Genomic DNA, 17,806 nt, shown 5'->3' with positions numbered 1-17,806 from the left:
CTAACCTAACCCACTTAATGGCGCATGCCGTGCGGTGTACGGGGGTTTAAGCGGGAGGGGCTAGTAAGATTGGCATCATCGTACTTTATACCTACATTAATTTTATGGTAGGTAATCATATAGTTGTTTATTTAGTTAAGGTATCATAGTGGTTTTCTGGGTCAAGGTCCGGGTCCGAGTCCGGGTCCGAGTCCGGGTCCGTATCCGGGTCCGAGACCGGGTCCGAGTCCGGATCCGAGTCCGGGTCCGAGTCCGGTTCCGAGTCCGGGTCCGAATCCGGATCCGAGTCCAGGTCCGGGTCCGAACCGGATCCGGGTATGACTCGGAGTCCGGGTCCCAGTCCAAGTCAAAATCTAAATTCGTAATCACCAAACGTGTACCATGCGTCATTGAAGACTTCTGTTCTGGTCATCATCAGCAGTTTCACTTCATCAAATGCGACAGTTTTTAATGTAAATGCTTGATTTTATGATTAAAATACAAAAAAAATCTATACGTATGCCTTTAATATTTGAGGAGTTCCCTCGATTCCTTATGGATCCCATCATCAGAACTCGAGCTTAACAAAAATGTGGCTTAAAAACCTAACTTGCTTAACGAACATAACGAAAAGGAAAAATCGCCAAACGTGAACTATGCGTCGTTTAAGAGTTCTGTTCTGATCATCATCAGCAGTTCCACTTCATCAAATGCAACAGTTTTTAATGAAAATGCTTAATTTTCTGATGTAAATACAAAAATCTCTATACGCATGCCTTTAAGATTTGAGGAGTTCCCTTGATTCCTCATGGATCCCATCATCAGAACTCGAGCTTGACAAGAATGTGGCTTAAAAACTTAACTTGCTTAACAAACATAACGACGAGGACAAATCGCCAACCGTGAACTATGCGTCGTTGAAGAGTTCTGTTCTGATCATCATCAGCAGTTCCACTTCATCAAATGCAACAGTTTTTAATGAAAATGCTTGATTTTCTGGTGTGAATACAAAAATCTCTATACGCATGCCTTTAAGATTTGAGGAGTTCCCTTGATTCCTCATGGATCCCATCATCAGAACTCGAGCTTGACAAAAATGTGGCTTAAAAACTTAACTTGCTTAACAAACATAACGAAGAGGACAAATCGCCAACCGTGAACTATGCGTCGTTAAAGAGTTCCGTTCTGATCATCATCAGCAGTTCCACTTCATCAAATGTTACTTTTTTGGGTGTATATGCTTGATTTGTTGATAAAACCCCAAAAATCACTATATGTATGCCTTTAAGATTTGAGGAGTTCCCTCAATTCCTCATGGATCCCATCATCAGAACTGGGTTTTGACAAAAACGGGACCAATCTGTGTGCATATACATTCAATCAAAAAAAGAATTTTCAAAATCGATCTAGTAATGACGGAGATATGGAGTAACAAACATAAAAAAAAAAAAAAAAAAAAAAAAAAAAAAAAAAAAAAAAAAAAAAAAAAAAAAAAAAAAAAAAAAAAAAAAAAAAAAAAACATACAACCGAATTGATAACCTCCTTCTTTGAGATTTGGAAGTCGGTTAAAAAAGGAATGTTGTACCAGCATACCAATTTTTATAGAAATCTAAGAGGTGATCGAAATGTACAAACTTTTTGAGAAATGCTGACATACAAAATAAATACAGTCGAATTGATAACCTCCACCTTTTTTGAAGTCGGTTAAAAATATAGGCGCAGTAAGTAAAGTAGGTAGGTAGGTATTAAAGTAAAAAAATAACTTATTTCGTATTGTCACCAGCTGTAACCAACCATAGCAGTCAACGACTAATATGCTGTCATTATAATATACCCTAATGAATGACACTCATTTCACGGTTGCCTATATTTCTTAAGCCGGAAGCTAAAAATAGACTATTCACTGCTACGCGTACATTTACTGCATGGATTCAATTCAGTCCAATTACAACTCTTCCAATAGACGGTAGGTAACCGGACTGTACAGTACACTAAGAACCATCAGAATATTGGATTTTTAAGAAAAATACTACAAGGTTAGTGACTAGGTTACCTAGGTACTTTATTGAATTATTGTACATTTGGTTTGATAACATATAGCAGTTAATTTTTCGCATATACCAGGATTTTAACGAATTTTGTTATAAATTTTATAAAATCATAAATAATGCTTTGGTTTCATTATAGGTATGTACTGTATTTACCTTAATTACGTTACACGTCTAAATGGAACTGTATCAAAATACCTGAATCATTTTATTCTCAAAACAAACCCAAACACAATTAAGTTACTATTATTGAAATTGTGAATGTAATTTGTTATTTAATACGAAAAACCTATAGGTACGTTCGTGTTGTCCTGGGAATCATACAATTTTACAAGAATCAATCCCATGTAGCACAAGTACTGGATGAAGTCCGATAATTTTTAAGAAAAAAAAACCGACTTCTATGGGGCCCGGTGAAAGATTATGGTAGATGGTGCACTATGTAGAAAAGGAGGTAAAAACAGTACTTTCTAGTAGCATTTCGTGTCCGTAAGGGTCGTAGTTCTAGCCTAACCTAACCCACTTCTCTGATAGCAGTTCGGTTCTGTGAGGATCGCAGTTCGAGCCTAATCAAACCCATTTTTCTAGTAGCATTTCGTTTCTGTAAGGCTCGCAGTTCTAACCAAACCTAACCCACTTTTGTTCGGTTCTGTGAGGATCGCAGTTCAAACCTAACCTAACCCACTTAACGGCGCATGCGGTGCGGTGTACGGGGGTTTGAGAGGGAGGGGTTTGGCATCATCATACTTTATACCTACATTTTATGGTAGGTAATCATAGCGGTTTATTTAGTTTAGGTATCATAGGGGTTTTCCGGGTCAAGGTCCGGGTCTCTGAGTCAGAGTCCGGGTCCGAGTCCCGGTCCAAGTCCGGGTCCGGGTCCGAGTCCGGGTCCGAGTCCGGGTCCGAGTCCGGGTCCGAGTCCGGGTCCGAGTCCGAGTCCAAGTCAGAGTCAAAATCGAAATTCGAAATCACCAAACATGTACTATGCGTCGTTGAAGAGTTCTGTTCTGATCATCATCAGCAGTTCCACTTCATCAAATGCGACAGTTTTTAATGTAAATGCTTGATTTTATGATGAAAATACAAAAAAATCTATACGTATGCCTTTAAGATTTGAGGAGTTCCCTCGATTCCTTATGGATCCCATCATCAGAACTCGAGCTTGACAGAAATGTGGCCTAAAAACTAAACTTGCTTAACAAACATAACGAAGAGGACAAATCGCCAAACGTGAACTATGCGTCGTTGAAGAGTTCCGTTCTGATCATCATCAGCAGTTCCACTTCATCAAATGCGACAGTTTTTAATGAAAATGCTTGATTTTCTGATTAAAATACAAAAATCTCTATACGCATGCCTTTAAAATTTGAAGAGTTCCCTCGATTTCTCATGGATCCCATCATCAGAACTCAAGCTTGATAAAATTGTGGCTTAAAAACTTAACTTGCTTAACAAACATAACGAAGAGGACAAATCGCCAAAGGTGAACTATGCGTCGTTGAAGAGTTCCGTTCTGATCATCATCAGCAGTTCCACTTCATCAAATGTCACGTTTTTGAATGTATATGCTTGATTTGTTGATAAAAACACAAAAATCACCATATGTATGCCTTTAAGATTTGAGGAGTTACGTCGATTCCTCATGGATCCCATCATCAGAACTGGATTTTGACAAAAACGGGACCAATCTGTATGCATATACATACAATCAAAAAAATAATTTTCAAAATCGGTCCAGTAATGACGGAGATATGGAGTAACAAACATAAAAAAAAAAAAAAAAATAAAAAAAAAAAAAAACATACAACCGAATTGATAACCTCCTCCTTTGGGATTTGGAAGTCGGTTAAAAAACGTAAATTTGTAGTTACCCTACTACCCTACCCACATCAAAAAAAAATTACCTTTTTGCTATTTAGGTATAGCCTATTTGCAGTTAATAAATTAACTACGACATATATTATTATACTACTATTATGTACAGTCACCTGCAATAATATGTTACTATTCGAAGGCCGCAAAAATATGTGACACACTCTTAGGGCTCTACAAATAAGATTGTGTCAGATATTTTTGCGGCCTTCGTTGTGTAACATATTATTGCAGGTGACTGTACCTACCTACAACAGTTTCCCGACTGCTAAGTTAAGTTTGTCCCTCAGTATAGCTACAGGTAGAACCATTGACATACTCTGATACTCGTATATCTAAGGAGGCCCATACGGGCAATAATAATGGGGCTAGTACCTACACCGGTGTCACGCACACGTATTCGAGCTAATTGTGCAGTCTAACGCCACAACGCGATTGGTTGATGAGTTCGCATCACGCGCGCGATTGTTCGCAACTAGTTGCGTTACCTATACTCCACGATTGGCTCGAATTCGTGCGTGACACCGCTGAACCATTCTTCTGTAAGGCCCGTCCTTAGATATATGTCAATGGTTCGAACTATGTTGCAATAATATGTTAAGGCTCCTCTTCACGTTGGGCCAACGCCAACGCCAACGAGGGACGCAGCCATGCGGTAGAATGAGATAGCAATATCACTAGCTCCCTCTAACGCATAAATGCGTCCCTCGTTGGCGTTGGCGTTGGCCCAACGTGAAGAGGAGCCATTACACAACGAAGGTGCGCGAGTCTATAATTTTTATTGTTTGCTATTGTAGCGTCAATTGACGCAAATACCTACACATACCTACACATTGTGTGTTAATTTCAATGTCTGTGGTAAGTATCTATTAAAGATTACGCCTTTACCTTCCAAGTTGTTGCAAAATAAAAATGTTTAATAACATCGACAATAGAAGCACGCGAAAAATGTAGGTATATTACTTCCTAGCAACCCACCCCGTCTTCGCACTTGCACAAAATCTTAACAAATTAATGAAAAACTTATGAGGCGCTGATGATAATACCTACCTATAGGTAGTATCACTTAAAACAGTAAATAGGTCTTTGAAAAATCTATCGTTTTAAATTTATCTGCTGTTGAATAGCTGTTCTTTTCAGATAAGATCATCATTGAACTATGGTATTCAAAAGAGTATGGGACTGTAGCTGTCCTCTCTTGTGGGATAAATGGGAAGCCGAAGGAGTCGTATGGACTATTGAAGACCTTCCACCAGAAGATGACGAACGTGCTGTTCAGCTCTTGATAGAACAATTTTGCCCGGATGAGAGATTGATCTCTACCCTCGGTAGGTATGCCAATTTTATTGCAAATTAGTAGGGTGGCCGAACAGGTGTTAGGCATTGACGTGTAATATGTAAGGCCCCCCCCCACATCTGGCATCTTTCGAGCGTCGGCGTCTACAATTCTATGGCCGACGTCGACGCAACGTCGACGCAGCGTCGACGCAACTGCGCAGCGACGTCATTTTCCATAGCGCTGGACCGACGCCGACAGACGCCGACGCTCGAAAGACGCCAGATGTGGGGGGGCCCTAAGGACGGGCCTTACGGGCATTAAAAATGGTACTAGTCGAGTGTTGCCACTCACGAATTCGAGCCAATCGCGTTGTAGCGGTGTCACACCGCTGTACTGGCTCCTAATATTCCTCATTATTATTCCCTGTAAAGCCAGTCCCTAGATATCTAAATATATATATGCCCATGGTGTTAGGTTACTTTTTGTACATGTCGTCTCAGATATGAGTCAATACTTATGGTATATTAACGCATTCAGTATTATATAATGTCTTGAACACAAATAATATATGAGATGACAAGAGCGAAAGTGGTGGGGGTAGTTGTTGCTGTGACGCCATGAAGTCGGCAGTAGGTACAAACTTCTTTTTTTTTTCTTGAGTAGATCACAAATATATAACAGTTTCACTACTTGCTCTATCAAATTATTAGAAAACGTTTAAAAGTAGGTCAAATGTTATCTCTCCCTTGATACTCATTTTAACTGATTACTCTATCTTTGCGGCTGGCATTGTTACAAGTGCATGTATTTATAGGTATATGTATGTATGTACCTGTTTTTTTTTATTGAATGGTAATTTGTCTGTTTTCTGTGTATTTTGTGTTAGGTTTATTGTATTTGCAATACCTACTGAAAAATTCTAAATTTATTAATATCCACTACCGAAAGGTTGTCTGGAAGAGATCGCTGTTTAGCGATAAGACCGCCTGCTGTTTATCTAAGCCTGTTTTTCTGTTTTTTTGTATTGTTTTTTTTTCGTGTGATGTGCTATAAAGAGTATTTGTACCTATTGTATTGTACCTACACGTCATAAATATCACAATGTCATTCCGTATAAGTAACATAGGCACCTAAATTGACGAAATATATTTTACAGTACATATGGTCCTATTTTCCCGCACTAGTGCGTAAAATAGCACTTTTCGTGCGATGTCAAAAGTTTAAAGAGCCATATGTACTGTAAAACGTTGTACGATACACGTGCGAATAGGTAATTCGCAACTCGTGTCGATTTAAAACACGCCCTTCGGTCGTGTTTTAATTTATCGCCACTCGTTTCGAATTTTCTCTTTTTCGCACTTGTATCGTAAATAACTATTGTACTGATTGGTCATATCATAACGTAAAACTTTATTTTTACCAATACAATAGGGCAAAAGAGATGTGAAGTGCTTTGCCTCACGTCTGCTTACGGTCTACTACGCAATTATCTGCAAAACAGAAATCAGTATGTAGAGATCAAAGATATACATTGCGGCTGTGAAAGATCAACTAAGTCTGATCTATTGAAGGTTGGCAGAGGGGTACCGCAAGGGTCAATTTTAGGCCCTATGCTATTTAACATATTCACAAATGATATCATCAATTATGTTTCCAATGTGGTGCCGAACTGCAATATAATAATGTTCGCTGATGACACCAATGCCGTTATACATGCTGATCACGTAGTAGAACTAAATGAAATAGTTAATTTTGCTTTAAACACCTTCCAGCAATGGTTCACAATTAATAATCTCTGCTTGAACACAGACAAGACCCAAATAATGTTATTTAACCAAAACTCCAAAAAAACTTACAGATTTCACATCATTATGAACGGATCCACTATAGACATAGTTGAAAATGTTAAGTTCCTTGGCATACGTCTCGACTCAAAGTTAAACTGGGTACAGGAGCTGGAAGCTATTGAAAACGTAGTTAATTCTGCCTGCTACGCCTTGAGAAGCCTCATAGACGAAATTAGTGTAGATCAACTAAAAATAGTATGTATATCATGCTCTAATTGAATCAAAATTGCGGTATAGCATTATGTTCTGGGGTAACAGTTTTAGATATAACGTGAACAGAGCTCTAACCGCTCAAAAAAGGGCAATAAGAACCATATTTCGCATTCCACCGTGGGTCTCTTGTAGGCAATTTTTCCTTAAGCTTGGTATACTTACCGTGCCCTGCTTATATGTACATATACTGCTTACGGACCTTGTCAAACACAAGCAAAGATTTGAAACGCATGAAGAAGAGGAACTGCGTTTTCTCACACGCACTAAAAATTTGAAAATTCATTTTCGCCCTACTTCACAAACTGAGGAGCACTGTGTCATCAGGCTGTTAAGTTATTTAATAAACTGCCTCAGCATTTGAAAAATATTTCCAAGTATACTATCTTTAAGCAAAAACTGAAGCAATATTTAATAAGAGGTTGTTTTTATAGCTTGGATGAGTTATTTGATACTGATTTAGTTTAGTTAGTGTATAAGCTTTGAATGTCGTCCTATATATAATGGCTAAAATATGTTACTATATAGTGCTTACTATTATTGTTAATATTATTTTCAAATGTTGTTTATTCTATTGTATTTTATTGCAATTGTATTTTATGTGCATTTCAAACACAATCTTGTATTGTTGATGAATAAATATGATATGATATGATACGTCCCATCCATTTACCTATTACGAATTACGAATTGAAAAGTTGGAATACTAGGAAAACTTAGAAATTAAAATGTAGAAAAGTAACTGGGATCAAGATTGTTTAACTCAAGTATACTTTAAGCAAAAAAGGGTGTTAGGAACCTAATTGTTTTATTAGGTACCCTATTGTAAAAGAGACATTAGCGATAACTTTGATTGGCGCATGTATCTTCGACCGTAAATAATATCCAGATTTACGAGTTTCGCAATTAATAATTACTGATTTAATGGATGGTTTATTTTTTGTGACGTACGACTTTTAATATGTTTGTAAATGTACGAGTATAGTAATTGTTTTTAATGAAATAAATATCAAAAGATAAACAGGTGAAAAAAAAATAATTAATGGATCAGGTAGATACTGAAGTAATATAAAATGATAAGCATGTTTGACTAAGGCTATAGAAACATTTGCGCGTGTTATAAACTTATCATTAGGTATCACTTAAATTAGACGTTAGGAACTGCGTGTCCTATGTACCTACATCAAATAAGATAAGATATTCCAAGTGGTAGGACTGGTGGGTAAAGGCCTGCGCAAACCGGCGGAGCGCAGCGCAGATCAATTTAAAATTATCAATGTATTTTCTTTAGGGATGTACCGACTAGTCGCCGACTAGTCGGGAAAGCCGACTATCCGGCCACATTTGTAGTCGGCGATTAGTCGGCGACTAGTCGGCAAAAATGGCCGATTAGTCGGCACTTTATTAGTGAAAGAAAAACAGAAAAAAAGAAATCAACAGTCAATATTTACCATATGTTTTTTGTCTATTTTACTAAAATACCCCTTCAGAGTGCATACAAAAACTTTTGTTCATATAATTGACCGTTTGATCGTTATCGTATGTAGGTGGGCTGGTGTTTCCCTGTACAGGGGGCCGATTTTTTAAATTCGATCACTCGATTTCGTGTAGTTCGTTAAATGATATCTCCACTACTAGGCGTTTAAATTCTACTAATAGAATTGAAATCGAGTGGCCAATACCACTAGATTCCAAATTTCGTCCGCTCGTATTTCAAAAAATTGCATTTTCGAGTTTCCACCGATTTTCGAGTGACGAAATCGAGCGATCGAAATTCAAAAATCGGCCCCCAGGTCGATCTCAACTGATTCTCGTGTAATTTCATGGCCAAGTTCGATAGGTAGTTAAATGATTTTATTATACTTAATTCAGTTTTTTTTAAATGGTGGAGACATGGGGAACTCTTCATGTTATTGCAAAATTTAGAGACTTAGGGCACGTTGTTCGTAAAGACGCTGACCACAGGGGATAGGTTCTTAACTGGCGACTACGTACGGAAAATAGAGCCTTGGAAATACCTCCTACAAGCTGTACTGACAGTCTGCTCAGGATCGCAAATAAAAGAAAGACAGAAATTGAACGAGGATTCTTGTAATAGGTCTTTGAACCTGTAGAGAATACCTTTTAGGTAATAATATGATGAATAGCGCAACCAAAGGAGCAAAACTATTGTTTTTCACCTGAACTCTATCACCATATAGACTTGTTTAAATCATATAAAACTGTAAATAAGTATGTACCTACTATTGTGTGCCCTTACAGGGTGTCATGAACTGGCCATTTAATTTGTAACACTTAATTATGTACATGACAATGCAACATTGAATAAATTACTAAATGACTAAACTTATACGAAACTAATGATCTGGCCGACTAGCCGACTAGTCGGCCGACTAATCGGCCATTCGAGCGCCGATTAGTCGGCCAAATCAATAGTCGGTACATCACTAATTTTCTTCCCTATTTCAATTACCTTCAGGTATAAATTCAAATACTTTGAGACAGACCTCGAAGCGCTGGTGGCCTAGCGGAAGCGCTGGTGGCCTAGCGGTGAGAGCGTGCGACTTGCAATCTGGAGGTCGCGGGTTCAAACCCCGGCTCGTACCAATGAGTTTTTCGGAACTTATGTACGAAATATCATTTGATATTTACCAGTCGCTTTTCGGTGAAGGAAAACATCGTGAGGAAACCGGACTAATCTCAATAAGGCCTAGTTTACCCTCTGGGTTGGAAGGTCAGATGGCAGTCGCTTTCGTAAAAACTAGTGCCTACGTCAAATCATGGGATTAGTTGTCAAGCGGACCCCAGGCTCTCATGAGCCGTGGCGAAATGCCGGGATAACGCGAGGAAGAAGAAGAAGACTTTGAGACAGACCTCGGAGCATCACGGAGGATTGTTACTCCGCGGCATCGAGGAACACCTTAGAGGATACCGCGGCGGTAGGCGGCGGCATGCCGCGACATCCCCCGGCCCCGAAGTGCTCCCTGGTGCGCCGGCCTCCAGCGCTCGGGCTGGCGGGCGCTCGCGGTATCGCGGGGGATTTTACCTCGTCTGCGCTGCGCTCCGCCGGTTTGCGCTGGCCTGTCTTATCTATATAGGTACTATAGAGTTCGGCCAAGTTACCCTCTGATACACTAAGTAGGCCTTACTGGGATTAGTTCGGTTTCCCACGATTCCTTTACCGAAAAGCGAATGGTAAACCAAATGATATTTCGTACATAAATGTAAGTTCCGAAAAACTCATTGGTACGATCGGAGGGGGTAATAAAGGAATTATGATATACCTTATTTATTATGTACTTCCATATAGATCCTTTGCCATCGTATTTTCTCGGAAACCTTCGTTTTTGGCATGCTACTTCAGTCACCCTCAGTAGTTTTTGTACTGAGAATGACTGAAATATTAGACACATGTACCAGGTACCTAGCTATTTTCCCAGGAATACACGAAGATCCAGATGCTTTACAGAAGATGGGTGATTTTTGGCGAGATTGTTTGTCGCAACGCATGAGCCTGGCTTGCTACAAAACGGTTGATAACAACAGGTCGTTGGCGGCGTTTAATGTTTGCGTTGTCAAATGCGTCGACGATAAAGACACAAAAACTGAAAATGTACGTATTATCCCACAATTTCCATACAGGTACATGAATAAAAAACCAGATAACTGCATGTCAACCACGCAAGGTTGAGGGTTTCGCGGTACCTTTGTCATCATTTTTTTGGCCTTGTCTCATTCATTCCTACTCATACTCTAATGGTACTGTTTTTTAACTTGTTCGAGCTACTGAGGTGAAAAGGATTTACATCGCTCACTTCTTAAAATAAAGTTTTGCAAACTGCATGGTTCTGCGGCGTTACCGCCGTCGACACTTCGACAGTAGTATGTAAGGTGACAACCTATCCGTGATACGCTGCGGACCGCTCCACCCCCCCAACCCGCTCCAGAAATGCTTCAAATGGGCCCGTGCCTATATGCAACAGTATTTAATTACTTATGATTAGTCCATTGCCTTCTTGGTACTGGATACCGTTTTTATTATTTAAATGTATGTTTCAGATAGAAAAGAGTAAGTTTGATGATCTCCTTAAAACACTAACATATCTAGATAGAAAATACGACGCTTTTAAGGATTTGGGAGTCGACAAGTTCTTGTATGGCCTCGGCTTGCTCGTAACAAGGGAGAACAGAGGGCACAAACTGGGCGCTAAGGTACTGGCTGCAAGGTAAGTGACATATGTAATTGCGAGTTTCCCTCTTTTTTGGATTTGTTACCGCAGGAAGCTAATAAGACGTTTTCTTTTTCTAGATTACCAATGTGTCTAAAATTTGGATTGACAGCCACGTCAACATTGTTTACTGGCAACGCATCGCAGAAGTTGGCAGCACAGTGTGGCTTTAGAACAGACTTAGAAGTTACGCTCGGCGAACTCGCAGAAAATGGTTTACCGTATCCCAAAGGCGACGAGAGGTGTATTAAAATAATGTCTAAAAAATATTTCTAAAATTGTATCAACAGAATATTTTCATTAACAAATCTAGGGAAGCAGCAAATATAGTAGTTAACAAAATGCTGCATGACTATTATCCAGTATCCTCGTCTATGTACCTACTTATGTTTTTTTGAGAATGAATGTTCAACTTTTAACATTTACCTATTATTATTTTAAAAAATAAAATTTCATTATTTAGGTAGTTACCTAATTTATTTCATCCATATCGTGACCAAAACTTAGTTTTATTGGTTCCTTTTTTAGCAAATGATCTATAAAAAAAGAATTATTTTGTCAAATTGCTTTATTCAGACAATTTAATTCATTAGTTTCTATGAAAAGCTATCTTTATAATACTATAAGAAAATTTCATTTATTTATGTTTTACATAATTATACTGGAAGGTTTATTTGTTTATAGGACAACATTGTAATCTTCTGGGCAAATTTGCCTATTTTGGCGCTTATTATTTTGTATTAAAAGTAGTTAAAATATTGTACTCGATTACTTACATATAAAATTATAATACATAGTTAGGTACTTACTCAAAACGCATTGCAACATATAGAAAAAAAATCTTAAGTTATCCTATTAGCTATACAGCTAGTGTCAGAAAGGTTAATGCCCAACGCATTGGAATCGTGCTAAATACCATAAATGCTTCAATAAATGAATTAAACTGTATGATTTTAGAACAAATTCAATGTCACTTATACAATAATAATTAAGAATGAATTAATTTCTACATAAAACACTGTAATTGCTGTTACCCTGTTTGGATGAATCAAGACTTCTGCAAATAGGAATAGGGGACCGGCCTCTATGTTTAATAGTGGTTCAGTACCTAAGGTATTATATTACCTACTTATATTCGTTAGTAGTATACGGTGGAGCTAAAAGATCGGATTTCTAAATCCATAGCCATATTCAGGAGTTGCATGACCTAAGGGCGCACTTTAATACCAAATCATTCTATCTGTTATGATTTCGGAGTAAAGACTAGAGATGCACCGGATATCCGGTATCCGGCCTACCCGGCCATTATTTTACTATCCGGCCGGATACCGGAAAGTCACCTACTATCCGGCCGGAGACCGGAAAGTCACCTACTATCCGGCCGGATACCGGATAGTATCATTGCTTGATTTCGGAGTAAACCAACTGGATTTAAGAAACCGACAGGGTCATATTCGTACCTGTTTATTATTTTAAAACAATTCATTCCACTACCTTGCACGCGCACTCATTTCGTACCTAGAAATGGGTCCGCGCGAACGTTTACTAGGAAACAGGTCAAACCTGCAGAATGCGCGCCTGAAAAATCGAAATGTAGGTATAGTTCCGCTAGCCGAATATTCGGCGGTCGGATACCGGGTATCCGGCCGAGGTATAGGCCGAATATCCGGTATCCGGTATCCGGCCAAACAACTATCCGTTGCATCTCTAGTAAAGACTATCCCTTTCATAATTCTTTCATGATTTAGTTAAATTATGTTTTATCTTTTTCTTACTAATACATAAGTCAAAATGACAGATAAAGTCAAAGGATTGAGGTTTGAAGCGCGTTTATGAAAAGGGTAAATGTAAATACCTTTGTGTCCGCGGGTTTTATAGCCCCACCTAAACTTACACTAAATAAAATAAATAAATTTAATTTCTACAGATAAGAAGACTAGCCATTGTTTTATATTACCTATGCAAACTTAACATCCAAGATAGTTTCCTGCTTACTCCCTTTTTTTTCGTGTTCTCACTATGGTCCGAACTGGTTCTTTCTCTTTATCCACTGGTTCACGTTCGGTGTTGTAATTTACTGAAGATCCTTTGCTATTCAATGGTCTGTTTGAAAGGTTATCTTCATCACTGCTACTAGTAGTGTCATCATCCGGATTACCGTGACTCTATAAAAAGTAAGTCTTTGAAACATTTCATACCATTGCGACAAGCCCAGACTGTATATGTGTTATTTGGGGGGTGGGAGAGACACAGGGTCAAATTTCATGAAATCTCACCAGGGGGAGGGGAAAAATCCTCAAAAACCCCTCACGTAATTATTTATCAATAATAACGGTACATCTATCATAACAGTTACCCAATGTGATAGTGGCCCACCATTACAATATTAAGTTAAAATGATCCTTTTCTCACCTGTGGTGGAATAGATTTACAACAAGCTGGCTGATTTAGCCATTTTCGACAGGCAGGCATAGCAGCAACTCTTGCTTGAAGTTCTTCTTGTCTACCCTCTTTGAGCAGTGCCAGGTACTGCAGGAGTAATGTTGCCACTTCTGTAATTATAGTATTAAATTATTTTATCACAAATCCAACTTTACAAGGGAAATATGATTAACAACTAGAGTCTGTTTGGAAACAGAAGAGTCATGGCATGTATTAGGCCCCATACATTTCACAACGTTTCTCTTTCTGCACAGACTCTACCATGTAATCCATTTTTTGTCACCTGATAGGTGCACTACATACTTAATGATTAAAATTCACCCTATGTTACTATTACTTTCAGTGAACAGTGATTGGTAGCTACCCTATGGGATCCAGAAATAATGTTTGTATATAATTAAGTATCAATCCAGAGGCTGTAAGTTTAAGTCTCACCCAAGACAGTAAAATTTATTCACTTTTAAATTTATTCTTAGCTTAAGGAGCATTCCACGGGCTGTCCCGTACAAACGCATTTTATTTCCTGTGTTGCAACTTTTTTTTCGACATTTAAAGCAGGCGATTATATTTCTGTGCATATTTTTGACCATTTGTCATAGAAAAGGAAACTCTTATACCTTTAAATCTTCAGAAAATTCGCGTTTGTACGGGACAACGGTAGACAATTTCATGGAATGCTCCTTAATATCATTGTTCGCAGATGTTTCTGCTTGTTAGAAATTAATATTCTATTACTGTTCATAATCCTGTATCCTGCAATTTTTTTTATCCAGGAGGCATGGGACGTGAATTCTGCCACCATTTAAATTTTACAAATACCTATGTATGTTATTTCACTATAGTAGAAATCATATTATATGCACCTGTATGTATCTAGGCATGATCCTAAATGTGCATGTGATCCAATTTTATTAGGCATGTATAAAAAAAATTAGGCATGTGTCGGTCATGAACCAAGAACTTTCTGAAGCCATTGACATACAATATATATCTCAGGACTAGGGAAAGCAAATCGGTTATTTTTTGTATGGAAATAATCGGTTTTTAACCGAAACCGCGGTTATTTCCATACAAAAAATAACCGATTTGCATTCCCTACTCAGGACGGGTCTTACGGGCACTAAAAATGGTAGGTACTGGTTCAGCAGTGTCACTCACAAATTCGAGCCAATTGTGCAGTCTAATGCAACTAGTTGTGACCAATCGCGCGCGGGATGCGAACTCATCAACCAATCGCGTTGTAGTGGTGTCACACCGCTGTACTGGCCCCATTCATGCCGCATTCATGCATTGCCCGTGAGGTAGGGTTGCCATAAGTGTGGGGGCTCAGACCGGGACATTTAACGAAAACCGGCCAACTGCGAGTCTGACTGGCCTTCCAAGAGGGTTCCGTACATTACACAATTTTCAACAATGTATATTTTGATGTGAAACGTGAGTGAAATGTTTAAAAAAGACCCGTAAGGGACGATCAAAAACTAAGTAATAAGTCCGACGCACGCTTGACTGCATATTTCTAGTAGTTTTTTCTGTCATCTATAGGTAAGGAACTATTTAGTTTTTTTTTTTTAATTTTAGTAGTTTCGGAGATAAAGAGGAAGTGGTAATTTTTTGTCTATTTACTTAAATTACTTCTAAACTATTAATCTTAAAATTATTAATAAAATATATTTGAGATTCCCACAGCTCTATCACTTGATATATAACACCATATAGTTTGCAAAACTTAGTTTATTAAGTGTCTCATTTACCCCCCAATAAGTGCCCCCTATGTTTAAAATTCATTTTATTTACGTTACATGTCCGTTTTCGGGTTATAGATTGACACCCACAGCTCTATCACTTGATATATAACACCATATAGTTTGCAAAACTTAGTTTATTAAGTGTCTCATTTACCCCCCAATAAGTGCCCCCTATGTTTAAAATTCATTTTATTTACGTTACATGTCCGTTTTCGGGTTATAGATTGACATAATATATGTGTACCTAATTTCAACTTGACTGTCACAAATAATGTTGGTACCTAAATGAAAACGCGAGCGAAGCGAGCGCGAAATTTTTTCGAGATAATTTTAGGATTTCGTACTTCAAAAGGAAAAAAACGGAGCCCAAATAGGATCACTTTGTTGACTGCCGGCCGTCTGTCTGTCTCAATGCCCCCTACTAAATAACTATGATTTATAAACCGGGACAATTTGCTTATGGGCCGGGACACCGGGACATCATGCTTCAAACCAGGACATGTCCCGGCGTACCGGGACGTATGGCAACCCTACCGTAAGGCCAGTCCTGAGATATACATTATGTCGATGTATTCGGCAAACTCCATATTCGGCCTATGTCTAGTATAGATTAATGAAACGTTATGAAATAAACTCAGTGCTAAACCAATACCTTTGGGTGAATTATCATGGCAGACAGTTTCGAACTCTTCGTCCATCAAGTCTTCCAATACTTCAGTCACATTTTCAATATCTACTATGTTTTCGACGCAGTACCGGGCGACGTAAACTGACATTAGTTGGGCAGTCTGGAAAAGAAGTCATGCTCATGAATAAAATATTATTTTCCAAAAATTATGTTTATATCACGTAATCAATTAAGTTAAAAACCTTTTCACCACCCGGTGCACCCATGCCCTGTTCTACTGCCAACTGTAATGCTGTCCAATTGTTCAGTACGAGATCTACAAGTGGCTTAAACTGGTCATACAACATGTTCGAAATTTTTAATAAGATTCATATGATGATATATTTTTTATTAGAACTGTATAATAATAGAAAGATAAGACATCAATAACATGAATTGAAAGTTGATCTGTCGACTTGACAGCAAGTTGTTTTTTTTTTTTTTACTTAGAGTATTGGCAATTCGGCCATCAGCTCAAACATATATCCATGGCTTAAATGTTTTCAACTAAAAACTAGAGTGCAGTCTGGCGCAAGTCCCCTTATAAAAAACGTTGTATGAACCTTACGCTAGCTGCTATGGCGGATATTTATATCTCGCTCTAACAGCGGCATCCCTTTCTCACTCACCTACACATCCGCCATTGTCCGTCATCCGTCATTTAGTACAGTCATTATAGATTTTGACCCGTGAATAATTAGTTCTTGGATTTTTTTTTCGTAGGTCCCTCGGGGGGGTCACTGGGAGTGTAAATTCAAAAAGTAGGCTTTATCAGGCTCCTGCGTATATTCAAAAAATGTTTTTTTTCCAAATAAACGGTTTTGCTTCAATAACTCGGCCATTTTTGATTTTACAGTAAAACCGTAAGGACAAAAACTGTAGGAAATTTGATTCTCTACAAGTTAGTCCAGTCATTATATCCAAAAAACCGACCTTTCCCGTGAATAATCAGTTCTTGGATTTTTTTTTGTACGTCCCTCGGGGGAATCACTGGGAGTGTAAATTCAAAAAGTAGACTGAATCAGGGTCCTGTGTATATTCCAAAAACGGTTTTTCTTGAATAACTCGGTCATTTTTGATTTTACAGTAAAACCGTGAGGACAATAATTTTGGAAAATTTGATTCTCTACAAGTTTGGTCCTCACAATTTTTCATCTAGGATCGATAGTTTGGAAATAAAATTTGAAAAAAAACGACAAATTCAAAATATTTTCAACATCTCGTTTATTTTCAACTTAACGACATAAATGAAGAGGACTAAACTTGTAGAGAATCAAATTCTGAACAATTTTGGTTCACACCTTCTTTCCCCCAAAATCGATATTTTAGAAATTAAACCTGAAAAACGCGACAAATTCAAAATATTATCATTATCTCCTATGTTCCACGCTTTACGGCATAAATGAAGGGAAACGAAGTTGTAGAGAATCAAATTCTGAACAATTTTTGTCCTCACGGTTTTACTGTAAAATCAAAAATGACCG

At 38.2% G+C, this 17,806-nt stretch overlaps 2 protein-coding genes across 3 annotated transcripts; one reads left to right on the top strand and one right to left on the bottom strand.

Moving 5' to 3' along the window:
- The first annotated feature begins 1,900 nt into the window (after positions 1-1,900).
- Positions 1,901-11,776, top strand: LOC134679414 (uncharacterized). Of its 2 annotated transcripts, none has more exons than XM_063538311.1 (5): positions 1,901-2,016; positions 5,044-5,231; positions 10,680-10,852; positions 11,299-11,465; positions 11,549-11,776. In XM_063538311.1, exons 2-5 carry the CDS (start codon positions 5,063-5,065, stop codon positions 11,742-11,744), a joined length of 705 nt encoding a protein of 234 aa, XP_063394381.1. In that variant the 5' UTR covers positions 1,901-2,016; positions 5,044-5,062; the 3' UTR covers positions 11,745-11,776. The 2 variants fall into 2 exon arrangements, with proteins under 2 accessions (XP_063394381.1, XP_063394380.1); XM_063538310.1 differs by having other exon boundaries at positions 1,934-2,020.
- A 130-nt stretch (positions 11,777-11,906) lies between these two features.
- LOC134679415 (pre-rRNA-processing protein TSR2 homolog) lies at positions 11,907-16,709 on the bottom strand. Its single transcript, XM_063538312.1, has 4 exons — positions 16,526-16,709; positions 16,308-16,443; positions 13,881-14,020; positions 11,907-13,633 (listed from the first exon to the last, which is right to left on the bottom strand). The coding sequence occupies exons 1-4, from the start codon at positions 16,628-16,630 to the stop codon at positions 13,460-13,462; spliced, it is 555 nt and encodes a 184-aa protein (XP_063394382.1). The 5' UTR covers positions 16,631-16,709; the 3' UTR covers positions 11,907-13,459.
- Between the last annotated feature and the right edge of the window lie 1,097 nt (positions 16,710-17,806).

The sequence above is a fragment of the Cydia fagiglandana genome, chromosome Z, assembly GCF_963556715.1.
Source record: "Cydia fagiglandana chromosome Z, ilCydFagi1.1, whole genome shotgun sequence".
In the NCBI taxonomy this organism is placed as follows: domain Eukaryota; kingdom Metazoa; phylum Arthropoda; class Insecta; order Lepidoptera; family Tortricidae; genus Cydia; species Cydia fagiglandana.
The sequence above is the reverse complement of the archived record's forward strand: the minus strand, read 5'-3'. Positions and strand labels throughout refer to the sequence as shown.

Bases quoted from the DNA above. Each gene is read 5' to 3' on its own strand.
- LOC134679415 (XM_063538312.1), bottom strand. From the start codon at position 16,630: ATGTTGTATGACCAGTTTAAGCCACTTGTAGATCTCGTACTGAACAAT. The intron at 16,444-16,525 runs GTTTTTAACTTA...CTTCTTTTCCAG, and splicing joins GTGCACCGGGTGGTGAAAAG to ACTGCCCAACTAATGTCAGT. The intron at 13,634-13,880 runs GTGAGAAAAGGA...TACTTTTTATAG, and splicing joins GTAAATCTATTCCACCACAG to AGTCACGGTAATCCGGATGA.
- LOC134679414 (XM_063538311.1), top strand. From the start codon at position 5,063: ATGGTATTCAAAAGAGTATGGGACTGTAGCTGTCCTCTCTTGTGGGAT. The intron at 5,232-10,679 runs GTAGGTATGCCA...CTATTTTCCCAG, and splicing joins GAGATTGATCTCTACCCTCG to GAATACACGAAGATCCAGAT. The intron at 10,853-11,298 runs GTACGTATTATC...TGTATGTTTCAG, and splicing joins AAGACACAAAAACTGAAAAT to ATAGAAAAGAGTAAGTTTGA.